General features: G+C 44.6%; 1 protein-coding gene across 1 annotated transcript in view; it reads right to left on the bottom strand.

Moving 5' to 3' along the window:
- Positions 1–17,504, bottom strand: part of POU3F2 (POU class 3 homeobox 2) — a 79,244-nt gene that overhangs the window by 3,734 nt on the left and 58,006 nt on the right. Inside the window, exon 2 of the mRNA XM_014461819.2 lies at positions 3,982–4,127. Coding sequence (XP_014317305.2) covers positions 3,982–4,127 — 146 coding nt within the window. The remainder of the gene's footprint in view (positions 1–3,981; positions 4,128–17,504) is intronic.

Here is a 17,504-nt window from a genome sequence, read left to right as displayed (position 1 = left end):
ACGCGGTACTGAGTAGCTCGCTCAGTCTGCTCGCTCGCTGTCTCCTGGGCTCGAAACCTGGCAATCGAGGTTTACCTCCAGAGGGGGCTCTCCGTCCGTGGCCCTCCCTCCGCCCCCAGCTCCAGCGCCGGCGCCTTTCTTTGCGTCTGACCCAGCCAGGGCAGAATCCGCTGGTCCGCCTGCTTTTTTCCCAAACGCATAAAGAACGTTGAAGGTGTCTCAGAGAGACACCTCCAGGTTTTGATTTAGCTCATTCCCTTTCACCGTTCAAAGCAGCTGTACAAATACAGAGGCCGCTTACGCTGACGTGGAGAGGATTTCAAACAACCCTAAAACGCTTTGAACTGACAAGGTGTCTCCATGTCTCCCTCAATCCAGCACAGCTCCCCGAGGCCACTCTCTCTAGGACAATGGATGAGCAGGCGGTTCCTGCGGGCCTCGCTGCCTCGGGAGCAGACTGCGGGGTCCCCTGGGCCCCTTCCTCAAGTACTGGCTCGGGGCACCTGAGAGGAGATCTTGGCAAGAGTGCCAGTCCCTTCCCTTTCCCTGGGAGTGGACTTTCTCTACTCAGTCCGTATCCTGACTTGGACTCGCCTGAGGAAATGGTGAGAACTCCCTCCTGCTCGCTTGGAGAGGAAAGAACTCAGCTAATCCGAGTTTAACCCAAAAGACCCGTATTTATCCCACATTGTCACACCTCAGAATGAGGCGGGCCTGTATCAGTAACCCCCAGCATCCTCACCCAAGGCCCCTAACGTTACCTCACCTGAGTAGCCGTAATGGGACCCATTTGCACACTCCAACTTGAACTCTAATTTATTAACTCGTTCATCTAGCAAACACACTCACACCATATGTAAAATGTCATTTATTTATTCCTATATCCTAGGATTTGACAGAAAAACCACCACACATTGAGCTGACAGAACAGTTATTAAAATAGAGGTGAGATGATATTCACTTGATAGATCTTTATTTATTATTTATGTATTCCTGCGATAATAGAAATAGAGAAACAAAGGAAATTTTCTTAGGAGGTGACTACTGGTATACACAGGTAAAACTGCCTTCTGGTGCTTTCTTTTAAATGTATCCACCCTGTTTGAATCCCTTCTCCTCCCTCTCATTCTCCTCCATCTTCTGCCTTGTCCCAGTCATCCATTTCCATCTTTCTTCTCCCCTGCTGGCTCCAGAAGCTGTCTGATTTTGTGGAGAGCTCCCCCATATTTGAATGGAACGTCTTTGCTAAGGGCCTACAGAACGTCAAACTGAGGCTCCCACTTCAGAGCTGCAGCTTTAAACAGCCAGGGCACACAAAGAGGCAGCTGGCTGCTTTAATAGAAACCTCCTTAAAGCTTCAAGAACTGCAGGCTTGGGATGCATTTATAAGCATGAAAAATGCTTTTCCAAGTTGCCAGTTCTTTTGAGAAACACAATCAACATTTACTGTTAAAAAGGACAGAAATTAACATCTTTAACTATGTAACAGCACAGTGTATCCTAAATTTAAAAAATATCCCATATAGGTTTATATGTTACTATCTATTCATACATTTTACAAGTTTCCAAATGTGCATCTGTCTCCATGTTATAAGTGGTCTTGAAGAAGGAAAAGTTTTCTGGAAGTTGAAACTCTCATTCTTCATATGCTTGGCACTTCTGTTTGTCCATGCATCACATACAAATGATTATATTTTATCTTGACTACTGTGTCAACCAGTGAGATGTAATGTTGTAAGTTGACTATTTAAAATAAAATTACTTGAATTCGTGGATAGTAATTTCTTTCTGTTTTTATTCCAGTTCTGAATCTCATTATTAAAAATGACCCCCATTTGTAGTCCAAAGGTGAATATTTTATAGGCAGGCAAGGCAAGAAGATTTCTAAAACCATATCACCCAGACAGTCTAGCTGTTTCAGGGATTCTTTTGAGAAATTTATGAAAGGAAACCTGGTAAATTTTGAGTAGTGAGGCCTTCCAGGGAAGAAAGCATAAAGGACATAATTCATCAATGTGCAAGATAAATTCTATTTGGAGTTAATATAGTTGTTTATACTGAAATATCAGGAAAAGAACTCACAGCGATTGGTGGGTCCTAGTTCCCTTCCTGAAAATTCGTTTTCAAAGTAGTAACAGTTAAGTGACTTCCTAACAATGAAGGTGTCCCTCCCCACCCCAATTTCCCTATCCCCTCCTAAAGCAGGTGGGTGGGTGGCCACCAGGAGGAAAGGACAACTCTTATAAATTAAAGTGATTTCAACGAAACCACCTTAGCTCTAAAGCTTTGGGAGATGCACTAAGAGGAAGCTTCTGCCGCGGTCCTTTCCCTCTCTTATCTTCGGGAGCAATCTAAGAAGTCGAAGGCCAGGGGCCAGAGCGGCAGCAAATATCAGCTCACAGACGCGCTGGGGAAGGACGGCCTCAGCTATTTCTTTGGTCCGGGGTCTAAGAGCTAGGACTGGGTTTCCATCGCTGGGGACTCAGGTTGCATTTGGTGGAGGTTGAACTTCGGATTTCTTATTATGGCTGCACAGAGCACGCGAATGTAAATCTCTTCTAAAGTGTAGGAGTGCACTTAACAGTTGCGTTGTTAAGGGGGTCTTGGGGACAGCAACGGGGGGGGGGCGGGGGGAGGGGGGAGGGGGGCGGGGAGGGTGATGCACCGGGCAAAATTTTTCTTGAGAGCAGTTAACCACAGAGGTAATAGCTGTGGGCCAGGACGTCTGCTAAGGTCTCTGAGTGTTGGAACTGTCATTGTAGGCACCTTTGGACTGAATGAAATTAGAGATGATTATTTTTTAAAGACAGATTTCCAGAATATGGATCCTGAGAATGCAGAGGCTGACATTGTCCGAAAGAAGATGCAGAAAGAGGAAGCCTTAGGCAGGATGAAGCAAAGAGAACACCTCACTCCTCTTGTCTTTCCTGCGATTTTTCGAGGGTAATCTAGGGCAGCTGGGTCCCAGCATTAAATGCAAAGCAGGAAAAGAGGACTCGGCCCAGTCACAGGCCTGATCACATTAATGCCCTAGGTCAGAGGGAGAGAATAATGAATAGGCTCGGAGCTCAGTTCCTGGAAGGGAACTTAATTAACCTTGGGAGAGTGAAAGAAAGTCAGAGATCATGCCTAGGACCTTGGTTTAGGATGCTTATATTTACATGAAGGTGTTTGTGTCTGGGGGGGGGGGGTAGTTTGCTTTGTGCATTATACTAATAATTTTTCAACCCTGAAAAAAGCTGGGATTTGTGACACTCAGGGCCACGCAACCACTCACACAATCCCGCGGAGAACTCCTCGGTGGGAGCCCCTGAGCTCCGTCAGGAGGTTCTGTGTCCCGGCCTCGGCCTACGTGGGGGATCAGCCGGGTAGGAGAAGCGGCGGCCGCGTCCCGCGCCCCGGCCTGACCTCCCGGGGGACAGCCAGGGAACGCAGCGGGGTGGGGGTGGAGCCGTTCCCGGCCACTGAGCCACTCAGCTTCTAGGCAGGTCCTGGCTGCGTTCCGGGGGAGGAAGACGGAGGGCGAGAAGCGGGAGGCCGGGCCATTGTCCAGGAAGGGCGCATTTTTGTCCCGACGCTGCTGGTTGCTATAGCAAGGAGGGAAATCCAAACAGAAGGGCTCAGTTCGCCTCCCTCGGGCCTGGGAGCAGTGTTCCCTCCTCTCAGCCAAAATAAAAGTGCCTGCCGGGGCCTGGCACCTCTTCCCCGGACAGCTGACTGCGGGCTGTAGGAAGGGGCCCAGAGGGTCCCGGCACCGAGCAAGGGGAAGGGGTCCAGCCACGCAGAGAAAGGCCAAGCCGGTTACTGCTGGAGTGGGCCGAATGCACCAGCCACAACTCTCTCTCTCTCTCTCTCTCTCTCTCTCTCTCTCTCTCTCTCCCTCCCTCCCCACATTCGCCCATTCGCTTCCGGGCCCACACTTCACTTTTCCTAGCGTATTTTATCTTTTATTTAGGGAAAAATCTCACAACCTTCTCAAACGCCTGACACTTGCCCCGTGGGTGAAAGCCCCTCTCGGTGGGGCTGGTGGCAGGATTTGGGCGTAGGAAGCGCCGTCGAGGACGGCGACCTGCGAGCGCCGCCCACTCTGGACCCGGGAGGAGGGAGAATACCAGCGGCAGAATGACCTGTTTGTTAGAGTTTAAATATCACTCAAAGGAACTTTTGCTAGAAAGAAGTGCAGATGCAAATTTCTCACATTTAAAAGAGACTCTTATTTTGCAGTAGTGTTTTTTTTTTAAGTCTTGCTATTCAACTTTGAAAACAGTGTGTGAAGGGAAGCTTACAATAAAGGCTCTTTACAGCTTATAATTTCTCCAACTGTATGGCTCAGAATAACTGGAAGGAAACAGCAATATTTGGTCAATTGAGAGCTGTTAGCTTTAGAAAATTTTGAGTTGGTACTTTTATAAAGGGGAATATTAGTTTACTCTAGGTCAGGTAAAAAGTTAGAATTTTATTTGTGGGGACAACTTATCTATACCAAAAAAGGACCGGATAGTAGGGAATTTAAAAAATTAATTCTTTCTTACTCTCCTGCGACTTTTAAATTTTTTCTCCCCCTCCCCCATCCTCTCTTCTTCTCTGTCTTTCTCTCTTTCTTGCCTAGAAGCTGCCTGAAAAAACTAGAGAAAGCTTATTTGACTAGAGAAAGCCATTTGAAATTCATATTGAAAAGCATTTCTCTTCCTCCATTCAAATATTTCCTTTCCTTCCCAATGACAAGTCCCTTAAAAAAAGTTCACATAACTTTGTAAGAATTTCCTTAACGTAATAATATTCACATTTTTAAAAAATGCTTGAAAGAAATCATGTTAATGAAGAGAACATTTGCAGTAATTTGGTGATAATTACCTGAATTGCCACATATTCGCAGAGGCTTGAACAATACGTGTTCGGAGAAAAGCAAAACATATTATTTTAATAGTCTGATATGCAAACTATGGACCGTTCAATTACAAGGCTTAATAATGCATACATGATGTGATCTTGTTATTGGGATGGGAAGTCTGCGGTGAGTCACTCCTAAGACCAAGTGTGCTCTCACATCCAGTAAAATCCATTGCCATGGATCAGGGGCCCCTGCCAAACTGCATTTAAGAGAATAAAAATTAATGACTGAGAATTTGAGCGTTAAATTAACATTAATTATATGACCTGCATGCTGGAAAGATTAAATTTCTTACGCCCTAATTAGATAACTTCTCCTCATACATCAAATCATTTCCATTTTCATTTCCAGGTTTCAGGAATACAATGCAAGATGGGGAGGGGCAGTTGTTGAGGGTTTTTCTTGTCTGAGGTCAGAGTTTGGGGGTGTCTAGCCACCATGTCCACTGCTTTCCTTTTCTTCTTCCATTGGCTCTTCAGCGTGAAGAGCCCTCAGGTTGGAGGTTTTATTATAGAGAATTAAGCTCATTCTCTACTTCCTACTGACTGGTAGCTGGAGAGCAGAGAGCATGGTGGGCGGTCCAAGTAGACCTGAAGCATTAGAGGGACCTGTTGCAGCTGCCCCAAGAAGGTAGGGCCACCAGTCAGTGTCTCAGGCCATGAAAACAAGGCAGGAAGACCCGAGCGGGGACGGGAGGGAGGAAAGTCCAGTCCAAACGCACGATGGACCCTTTGGGAGTAGAAATGTCTAAGCTAGAAGAGCAAGGGTGCAAGTGATTCTCCATGTTGTGTTTGGAAAAGAAAAAAAAGTTTTCTTAGGGAAGGAACAACCAAAGACAAGAGCCCTCATTTCCTTCGTGAAGAGGTTGTAAGAGGTTTGTCTGTCCTCTCACACCAGGCGCCCACGCTGCCCGGCGAGGCCGATGTAGCCTCTGTCTGACCCTGTCTGGGGTGAACACTTGGTGGCCACAGGGCGAGGAGTGTGTGTGTGTGTGGGAGAGGGGGGCGGGGGCGGGGGCGGGGGGGGGTCTCTCACATTTGAAAACTTGTTGCTGATGAAAGGGGGCAGGAAAGGGGCAGGATTAGGTCGAACAGTACCCCCCTCCGGCCTCAGCCCCAACTCCCTGGACAGATGGTCGGTAGTGGCGCGTCCGTTCTCTCTGTTCCTAAGACACGACTTGGGGGTCCCAGAACTCCAAAGAAAGCTGCCCTGTGCATTGGCTTTGGAAACAATGAATGCACGAGGACTTCAGTTCCTGGGATTAGGATTCGGAGTTTCCTCGGGGATACTCCGGGTGGCCCCAGACCTCTCACGTTCCCCTCCCGGCCCCACCTTCCCGAGGGACAGCAAAGAGCGCGGGGGACCTGGCGGACAGCTGCCCCGGGCACCGGCGGGATGAGCCTGGCGAGATTAAAACCTCCAGGCGGCAGATGCTAAATCACTCAGAATAGAGTTTTTACGTGTCAGTGTTTCCATTCAGCCACTTGCAGACTTCTGGGGAAAGGGCAGACAGGCGTGAGCGCGAAGTCCACGCGGTCGTAAATCGTGTGTAAGTGGCGGGGAAAGGGGGTGTTAGAGAAGTAGCAGCTGCGAGCAGAGGAGGGGCTCTTTCAGCGGGTTCCCCTTCCCCTGTGCGGTCAAGAACAGGGGGGAGGGGGCGAGGAGGGGGAGTGGCGGCGGAAAAGGGTGGGGGCGGGGGCGGGGGCGCCCGCGGGCAGGGCGCGGAGAGGTTCCCCAAATCCCGGAGCCTGGCAGGTCCCTCCAGCCGCGGGCCTCCAGCGCGCTGCCCACCGTGCGCTCAGACGCAGGTGCGGAGAGAACTGCGATCCCCAGTGAAATCGCATCTCAGGGCCGTTGGGAAAGTTGGCCCACCCCTCCGCGGGGGCTGGCAAGTTTCCGCTCCGTTTCGCTGGCGGGTGGACCGCGGGGCGGGGAGCGGGGCTGGACTCTGGGGCCAGGAGGGGCGCCTGCGCGGAGTCAGCTGGAGGCCGGGGCTTCTGGAAAGTTTGGCGACTTTGGAAACCCCGCCCTGGCTCCCGCCCTTCCCCACTCGGCCCCAGCGGGTGGGTGGGCGAGGGAGGGCAGTTCTGCGGGGAGGAGGCGCGCTGAAGGGCAAATGGGTAGCCGGTCCGTCCCGCCTTCCGGGAGGAGACAGAAGCCGCTCTCCGGGCGGAGAAAGGTCTCTTCTAGCGGCTCCGCAGAGCTGCACCGCCCTGGCCGCGGTGGCAGGACCTGCTGCGCAGCCCCACGACTTGGTCAGAAAAAGCCGCGCGGGCTCCCCCCAGCTCGCTCGTCCGCCGCGCTGTGGGTGAGACGGTGTTTACAAGGACACCCCACCCCCACGCCCCCAGCGTGCCTTTGCTCGAAATGGTTACTCCTTTTAGAAATTGGAAAATCAATACTAGTTTAGCTTCTTCCATGAGATGATGCACTAACCCTACGGGGAGGGAACCGGCCGAAGGCCTGGCTCCAGCCCCTGGAGAATTTTACATAGAAATGTGCAGTGAACGGTACTCAGGGCTGCGTTGGTTAGTAGCATTACTGTAAGCCCAAGACACACCTCTTATGTACTGGCTGTTTGGACATGGTTGGGGTTTGGTTAAATGATCAAAAGCTTGCACCGTGGGTATTTATTCTTCCTGTTTTCTTAAATCACATCTTGGAGGGTTTTCTGTTAGTTTTCAGATGTCATTTGCAGCACCGACAGATTTCACATGCCTACTGCAGATTGTCTTCAAAGTTCTGGTTTAAAGAGCATTATGTAAGCCTCTCTCTATTTACATAAGAGCTTTAACTCAACCTCTCAGAAAACCATTTATTACCAACGGAAACTCATGCAGGGGAGCAGCATAACCGACCTGTATCTTTATGACACTCGCAAGAACAGCAGTTCATTCCTTTTGAAAAAGGAAAAAAGTAGATGTAAGAAGAATTGGGGTATTTTGCATTTTGTATCCACCTTGGCCTTATATCATTTGAACATTATTTTTAAGCTTAATTCAGTCAGCAGCAACATTTGTAGAATACACTTTAAATCCATGTAGTCAGCATTTATCTAGGCCACAGTCTCCCTCAACTTTAATCGCAAATGTGAGAACAAATGTCATTTTAGTTGTAGAATCAATCAAGTACAAAATTTTACTAAATTCTAAATTCTATGAACACTGTAAATAAAATCAAGCAACGATAAAATACATAGAATTTTTTTTCTTTTTTACTACCTTCATCTTCATCCCCTTCTCCTTCCCATAGATAACCACTGCTAATAGTTTAATGAGTTTCTTTCTCCCTTCCTTCCTCTGCTCCCCTCACCACTCCTTTCCTCCCTCCTCTCTTCCCTCCTTCCCTCCCTCCCTTCCTTCCTGCCTTCCTTCCTTCCTTCCTTCCTTCCTTCCTTCCTTCCTTCCTTCCTTCTTCTCTCTCTCTCTATCTACTTACTAAAGGGTTTGAAAGATTTTCTTGTTACGTACTGCTATAATTAATTTTAGGAAGATGAGGCCTGGTGAGATAGGAAACGTAAAAAGAGTACAAAATTGGGACACTATGAAGAAGGACATATGGGAAACTAGTTTGGGGTATAGCTCTATCTCTGTTTTGCATTAGCTGAAAAAAAGCTAATGACATGCACTTTCATGTCATTAAAAAAGGTTGACAAAGGTCTTAGGGATATTCTTCTTTAACTATTAGATGATTAGAAGCTGGAAGTATTTCAAGCGAGTTCTTAGAGTCACAGGTTCTTCCAGGTGACTACCTTCTATTTAAACAATCTTCCTTCTCCCTGCAAACCCCAGGACAAATGCTGTTCTACAGCCGTGCTTCCAAAATGAAACTTGTCTTGTTAGGGGAAGGGATTAGATTCTCTTACATCCTCTCACAGGATGCCCATTCTAAGATGTAATTAAGTGGTGTTGTGTGTACTGCTGTTACCAAGAGGAATTGTGAATCGCATAGGTTGTATCTCAAGTGTCCTATCAACTGCCATCCTTCTCACTTTTTCCTATCGCCCTGACCACACAGGTTCCTAGTCTGCCCTTTGTGACATTTTAACCCGCTTAGAATCTTTCCCCTAAGGGACTCCTCACTGTTTCCTTCCTTGTTGTCATCAATCCGATAAGATAATCTATAGATACCAAGGTATTAAATGCTGATAAATGCTAAGTGGCATTTATATGTTTTCCAAAGCAGCTTAGAGGGTCCATATCATAGGCCTAAAACAATGAATCTCAAATTGGAATTTTAGACTGTGGTTGGCAGATGGGGAAGATATTTTAGGCAAGGAATTTGTGGCACTCCGAAAATATAGCCACATGGCCTCTCTTTAAGGACCAGCTTTACCTCTGTAGTCTACCCGGATGTAACATTTCTACTGGAAAACAGTATCACTGTAGAATTTTTTATTAGTAATTGAGCAATGTTGGAAATGTTTTAATGAGATTTTTATTGTATAGAAGAATTTACTTCTAGTAACAGGTTCCATGAATCTGACCCTACTCTCTGGGGAAAATGACCAAGATAGGCCAACAAAAGTATTTGCATCCCATAGTGATTGGTTCGGGAAGTGCACCGAACCTAAGCAGGCCAATCAGGGCCAATGAATTTTAGCCTCATAATTTTGGCCAGAATGATAAGAAAAACAAGTTAAACTTCTGATTACCACATATATTAAGGTATAAGCCTTCATTATCTAGGAGTTCTGTTGTACAGAGAATATGCTTAAGATAAATCAATACAAAGAAAAACAAAAGGCTGAGTAATAAAAGATGATATAATTGAGCCCTTAAATTTAGATGTGCCTAAAGTCTACCTTTGGATTTTTTTTTAAATTTTTTTTTTTGGTTTTGTTTTGTAAGCCAAGAAATCACTTCTCTTGCCCTGAAGTTAGTTTGAGTTCTGTCACTTGAATTTGAAACAGCCAAGAATATGTTTCTCATATTCTTAAGGGCAAAGGGTTGAGTTAATCATACCTCTCAGTTCATGGCACATTATCATCATTGGTTCATGCAAAACCCTTCTCAATCATTCCTTCTTCCCTCCCTCCCTTCCTTTTCTTCCTCTTCCTTTATTCTTATACTAGAGGTTCAGCGCGTGAAATCGAGCAAGACCCAGACCCGCTGCGCTGGTGGGACCCAGACCCACCGCGCTGTGAGACCCATCAATGCACCTCCTGGTGACCGGTCGTTTGGTTGTTACGGCGTTACGGCCATTGGCCTTTTATAATATAGATATCATGTCAATTTCTGTCTCTGTCACCATTCTAATATGTTTGTATGTATTCTTAAAATGCATATTGCTTTTCTAAAGGAATTATTTTTAATTTATTTAAATTACATAGTGTTGAATATCTTGTGTGTCTCTTGATTTTTCACTCAGTACTATGTATTTAGTATATATTTATGTTGCTATGTGTACATCTCATCTGTTGCTTCTAATTGCTGCATAGTTCTCTGTCATGTGTGTATCAACCAAGTTCCAGTAGGTAAAAACAAAAACACACTTGGTATTTCAACAGAGAAAATTTAACATAAGGAGTTGATTACCCAGCTGAAAATACAAAAGTTAAAGCATAAAGAAAAATAGAGGTAATTGCAGCAAATAATAGGGCTAATGGAACAAATAGAAAAGATTGCGTGATTAAAACTTTGATGTTAAGAAGAGGAGTCCCAGGGAGCTGGGACTCAGACTTCTGAAGAGGGAGTGCTACTCAATTAGTACTAATACCTAGAATCAGAGGAATGGTCTTGAAGAGTTGAGACTCAGACCTTGGGAGGCATTGGCAGCTGTTGCTGGTGCTTCTGAGGGCAGGGGGAGCTGATGAGGCTGCTTCAGGTGCCAAAAACAGTTGGAGGTTGAAACACAATGCTGCTGCCAAGGTCAAGTACCTGTGCTTACGTGACACTGACAGGAAGAACAAGCAAATAAAAAGGAGCAAGTACCTCTGCCCTCTCCCTGTCTTGCAGGCTCCCTCTAGGACCCCTTTATGACAGATTTTAATAAGGATTCAGCTGACAAAATAGTCTGGAGTCTCAGCGCTAGTTTTCCAAAGCAGGGTCTAGAAGATGAAATTTGGAGTTAAAGGATAATAACATAATATTCTTCTACACAGAACAGAACTTTTATACAAGAACTTTATGCTTCTGCCTAGTAAGTTGCAACTATCCTTCACAAGATTCTCCCTCCCCTCCAAAGGAGACCCAGTTTTCCAATAGGTATTGTTTCCATGATGCACAACTAATTACTCCTGTATTTCAGTTACTTAAACACTAAGTTATAAATTTAACTAATACCAACACTCATTATATAAAATAGTAGTAAAAGAGAAATAGAAATCCTATATAATAAAAGTCTAATATGCAAATCAACTGAACAGTGGAATGACGGGCAAAATGACTAGTCGCTATGAAGCGCACTGACCCCCAGGGGCCAGACACTCAACACAGAAGCTGCCCCCAGCCCACAGGCTCCAGACCAGCCAAGGGGGATGCCAGTGGGGGTCCCCTAATTGCCCTGCTGGTTGCCTCTCAGAGGGAGGCGACCAGCGGGGGCAGTGGGGGGCCAGGACCGGCGAGCTGGCGGCGGCGACAAGTCGGCCAAGGTGGGTGCCAGTGGGAGTCCCCCCAGTCGCCTCACCGGTTGCCCCATAGTTCGGCCCTGATTGCCGGCCAGGCCTAGGGACCCTATCCGTGTATGAATTTTGTGCACCAGGCTTCTAGTACATTTAATAATCAAGGAAGAAAACATACTAGTCAATGTTTCTAGAACTATTGTTGTTATTTGTAACTTTCTTTTTCCACAATCCATTCCATGTTTCTTTGACTTTCAGCCAGCACTTCAGCTAGTTCTTTTCTTGGCCAAAAGACCCACACTTCCATTTATGAAAGGTTTTAATACTTAGTGGTTCTTCCTTTTTAAAAATACAATTAGTTTTCCATTAATTCTTATTTGTGAAAATGGAAGTTCTAAGAGCCATCCCAATGAGTCCCCTGTTTTAACTGCCTGCATTATTTATCAACAGCCCTATTTCTTTTTGTTAGTCAGGATCAGTCATCCTAGTCAGTAGAGTAATCCCATTCCTTGCCTATTGGCTCAATGGCCTGAGAAACCCAAAGTGGACAAGTGTCTGTGTGAACTCTCAGTTCAATGGAACAATTATGCCTACTAGAACAAACATTCCTTCCATGGGAAGTAAGACCTCTAAACCAACAGAGCACAAAGTTGTGGGGATGCAAAGAAAAACTTCTGTCAGGGGGTTACCAGCTGGAATAGTGACATAGATTTCTAGATCCCTGTATTCTGGCCATGGGAGAAACAGCACCATGTGTTGGTCACATATTTAAAGCATATGATGACATTTTATAAGACATAGCTCCAAACTTTCAGGATGTCCTTGATTGGTGTGGTAATGATTCTTCATAGATCATTCCACTATTTTGTTAGATCAGCTATATCTAAGTGATGGGGAATTGTGGTAAGACCAGTGAATTCCATGGATATGAGGTCATTATTGTACTTCTTTTGTTGTGTTAGGTTTTTTTGGTCAAAAGTAATGTGTGATACTTAACAATTAAAAATATATGTTTTTATTAATTTTAGAAAGAAAGGAAGGGAGAGAGAGAAACATTGATATGAGAGAGAACCATTGCTTGGTTGCCTTCCACACACAGCACCCCAACCATTGGGAATCAAACCCGTAAGCTGATCCTGTACCCTGACTGGGAATTAAACGTGCAACCTTTTGGAGCATGGAATAATGCTCAACCAACTGAGCCACACTGGCCAGGGCTGAAAGTTAACACTTTTGCACTGACTATGGTGAATTAAGACTTTCTATAAGTTCACAATGGTGGTTCTGGCAGAAGCACTGAATAAAGACAAAGGAAATCCATTTCTAAAACACATGAACATTACAGTTAGAACAAATTGCTGCCACATCCATGAAGGAAGGGGTCTGGTGTAATCCAGGTACCACAGAGTAGCTGGCTGGTATACTCAGGGAATGGTGCCATTTGGGGTGTTGAGCACTGGAGCTTGTGGTTGGCAGTTTGTGCATTCTGAAATGGCAATATCAGGTCAGAGATGTTGTTGAACCAAAGCCTAGCCTCTACTTACGCTGTCATGGCCACTTTGTACATTCATTCATGGCCACTTTGTACATTCATTCAGCAAGCACCTGAGTGGCTGAGAAAGAGGTTTCTATTTCTGTAAATCACCCGTTTATATACATTGCCCTTACTTTGTCGTAGTCTTACTTTGTCCTTGACCATCAAACCAAACGATTGGCCACTGCCTATGAGTCAAATCCATATCTCTGGTTATATCCAGTTCTGACAAAAGCAGCAAATATACCACTCTCATTTATTTCTTTATTTTTAAAAAATATGTTCTTATTGATTTCAGAGAGAGGAAGGGATAGTGTGAGAGAGATAGAAACATCAATGATGAGAGAGAATCATCAACCGACTGCCTCCTGCATGCTCCCCACCAGGGATGGAGCCAGCAACCCGGGCATGTGCCCTGACCAGGAATTGAACCATGACCTCCTGGTTCATGGATCCACACTCAACCACTGAGCAACACTGGCTGGGCCCCTCTCATTTCTTTTTATTAGGATTTCCCTTCACCATTGTCTTTCATGGACACTCCTATTTGGAGCTATAGTGTTAAAGGTATCAATCTCTGATTACTGGGCCATACCTACTTAGACTTATTTCTCTCTTATTTAATGAAAACCGATTGATTAGGGACCTTAATTATATCAACACAATCCCTATACCTTTGTTATATAAGACTAGAGGCCTGGTGCACAAAATTCCGGCACTGAGGGGTGGGGGTCCCTCAGCTCGCCTATGCCCTTTCGCAGTCCGGGACTCCTCAGGGGATGTCCACCTACTGGCTTAGGCTTGATCCCTGCTCCTGCATTGAGTGTCTGCCCTCTGGTAGTCAGTGCGCGTCATAGTGACTGATTGACCAGTCATTCTGGTTGTTCTGCCGTTCGGTCGCTGGGCTTTTATTATATAGGACTAGAAGCCCAGTGGGGTAGGGGGGTCCCTTAACCCGGATTGTGAGAGGGCTCAGGCCAGGCCAAGGGACCCCACTGGTGCATGATTGGGGCCAGGGAGGGATGCGGGAGGTTGGCCAGCTGGGGAGGGACCGTGGGAGGGCTCCAGGGCATGTCCAGCCCATCTTGCTCAGTCCTGATTGGCCGGACCCCAGCAGCAAACTAACTTACCAGTTGGAGCATCTGCCCCCTGGTGGTCAGTGCACATCATAGTGATTGGTTGACCGGTCGACTGTCTGCCCCCTGGTGGTCAGTGCACGTCATAGTGAGTGGTTGAGCGGCTTTAGCATATTATTAGCATATTACACTTTGATTGGTTGAATGGCTGACCAGATGACCAGACACTTAGCATATTAGGTTTTTATTATATAGGATAATCATAAAAACTAATATCCCTTCATATGCACAGGTCCCACCAAGAGTCAATTGGGCTGAACCGATTTGGCTCAGTGGATAGAGCGTCTGCCTGCGGACTCAAGGGTCCCAGGTTTGATTCCGGTCAAGGGCATGTACCTTGGTTGCCGGCACATCCCCACTGGGGGGTGTGCAGGAGGCAGCTGATCGATCTCTCTCATCGATGTTTCTAACTCTCTATCCCTCTCCCTTCTTCTCTGTAAAAAATCAATAAAATATATTTTTTTAAAAAAAGAGTCAATTGGAAGGAATTATACAATTGTGTGGGTCAGCGAGGATCATCTTATCATAATATCATGCTATTAGAATTTTTTTCACTAAATATTATGTCTTTGCTATCTACCTTTATTATTATGTTTACATCTCTTGTGTTGCTCCTAAATTTCCCCAGTTATGAATACTCAGAGAGCTTCTAAGTCTCAAATAATGCTACAATAAAATAAATAATACTGATTACATGTTTCCTGAAGAGCTTATTTGATAGTTTCTCCTATCTATCTATGAATCTTTGTATCGATGAATCTTTGTATCTATGTATCTATCTGTCTCCAGATATCCAGGTGGACCTGTACCATAAGGTTTTCAAATACTTAATTTGACTGAAAACTGTCACATTATTTTCTTAAATGGCTATACCAGTCTACATTTATACCATATATGTAGTTATCTGTGAAATCATCATCATTCAAATAATTGGCTAATTGTATGTTTTGGGCTTTATTTTATATACTTATTTATTTTAATTTATATTTTGCTTTTATACCAATTGATATTCACTCGCATACACAACTTCCTGTGAAAATTTTCTTTTAAATGTCATCATACCTCTCTCAAGATATTTAATGGGCCCAATCAATGATTCTCTCTCATCACTGATGTTTCTATTTCTCTCCCTCTCCCTTCCTCTCTCTGAAATCAATATATATATATTTAAAAAAAGATATTTAATGGGCATGAATTTTCCAACACATATAAATAAATAAGAAAAATAAACACACCTACACTTTCAAAGTCTTTTCTATGCTGAAGAAAGAGGCTTGCGGGATAAATTCAGTGAACATTTCATCCTCAAAAAATGAGAGTCTCTGGCTGTGTCTTTAAGAGTTCAGGAACATTCCAGTCTTCTTTAGACCAGAGGAGCAAGCAAACCTCTTCTAATTCACACTGTTGGGGGAATATAAGAGCAAGCATTCACTGAAACTGGAATCAGGCATTACTGGCTACTCAAAACACTTGATAAGAAAGGATGATCCAATGAATAATGCATTGTTTACATGAGTGTTTGTGAGCTGTGACACTGTCCTCCCTTTATGATGTGCTCAGCTCTTCCAGGAGAGCCTAAGGAAGACCAGACAAAGGGCACAACGGATGGATTGTCCCACTTGCTTCTTGGTTTTCTCTGAGTACTAAGTCAAGACCAAATTGCCTGTTGTGTACCGACTATTCAGTACATGGTGCTGTATTTATGGTGTTAACCCAGTACATATGAAAGCAGAACTCTTTGTTCTATTCTTCCACTGTAAACACTTGAGCATAATCTATTCTTTTCTTACTATCTCCTTGTACTTTACTTTTTTATTTGTTTTTATATATTTTTGTTGATTTCAGAGAGGAAGGGAGAGGGAGAGAGAGATAGAAACATCAGTGATGAGAGAGAATCATTGATTGGCTGCCTCCTGCACACCCCCAACTGGGGATTGAGCCCACAACCCAGGCACGTTCCCTTGACCGAAATCGAACCTGGGACCTTTCAGTCCACAGTCTGATGCTCTATCCACTGAGCCAAACCAGCTAGGGCTCTTCTTGTACTTTAAACAATTTTTTAAATTGACCAAGGAAACTTTTTCCTCCTTATTTCATGTTACTCTTCTTTGACCAAACATTGGACTCTTAATATATACCAAGGGATATAAAGGTGAATAAGATACCATGTTAGGAAATACAGATAGAAAACAAATACACCTTTGAGATGCTCTCTATGAGCTCACAGCCTGGGTGGGGAAAGATGGATAGGTAAATATTACAATGTGGTTTGTGACATCTTTCACTCATTTATTGACTAAATTTACCTATTCATTCTATTTAACATGCCTCCTGTGTGCCAGGTACTGAGCTAATCCTCAAAAGCAGTGGTTGTCAGCCGTGGTTCATATTAGGAGAATGACCTGGGAAACTTAAGGAAGATGTCTTAGTTCACCCTCACAGGTAATTGTTTCAGTGGTTCTCAACCTTCCTAATGCCGCGACCCTTTAATACAGTTCCAGTTCCTCATGTTGTGGTGACCTCCAACCATAAAATTATTTTCGTTGCTACTTCATAACTGTAATTTTGCTACTGTTATGAATCATAATGTAAATATCTGATATGCAGGATGTATTTTCAGGGGTCGCGGCCCACAGGTTGAGAACCAATTAAGCTTAGGCACTGGGAGCTTGAAAAACTCCCCAGGTTATTATCCTGTGCAGCCAAGTTGGAGAACCCTTGCTCTAAAGCAGCGGTTCCCAACCTGTGGGTCGCAACCCCACTGGGGGTCGAATGACCCTTTCACAGGGGTCGCCTAAGACCATCGGAAAACACATATATAATTACATATTGTTTTTGTGATTAATCACTATGCTTTAATTATGTTCAATTTGTAACAATGAAATTGGGGGTCACCACAACATGAGGAACTGTATTAAAGGGTCGCGGCATTAGGAAGGTTGAGAACCACTTCGAGAAAAAGACATTTCTCCTTCTCCCAGAAACTCATAACTTCATGGCAGAAACAGATAAGTATCCAGGCAACTATAATCCAGTGTGAAGAGCTATATGATGAGGTGAGTATGGGGAGCTATAGCCACATTCTTCCTCCCACATGTTAACAGATTTGCCCAACATCATAGATTGAGTAGGTAATAGAGCCAGGATATAAATCTAGATCAGTCAGATTTGACTGACCTATAAATCACTAGATGAACTCCCAACAAAAGGAAACTATGCCTCCCCATAGAAGAAAAAAAATCAGGACTATTTATTTTCATTATTTTACAAAGGAATTCACTGTGTTTTTGTTCTACTATGGACAAAGTATGCATATGAATTTCTAGATTTTTAAGTGAAAAACTATAAGAAATACAAAAGGAAAAGAAAAAATACCCTCAT

This window comes from Myotis lucifugus, unplaced genomic scaffold (assembly GCF_000147115.1).
Source record: "Myotis lucifugus unplaced genomic scaffold, Myoluc2.0 scaffold_161, whole genome shotgun sequence".
NCBI classification, from domain to species: Eukaryota; Metazoa; Chordata; class Mammalia; order Chiroptera; family Vespertilionidae; genus Myotis; species Myotis lucifugus.
The sequence above is the reverse complement of the archived record's forward strand: the minus strand, read 5'-3'. Positions and strand labels throughout refer to the sequence as shown.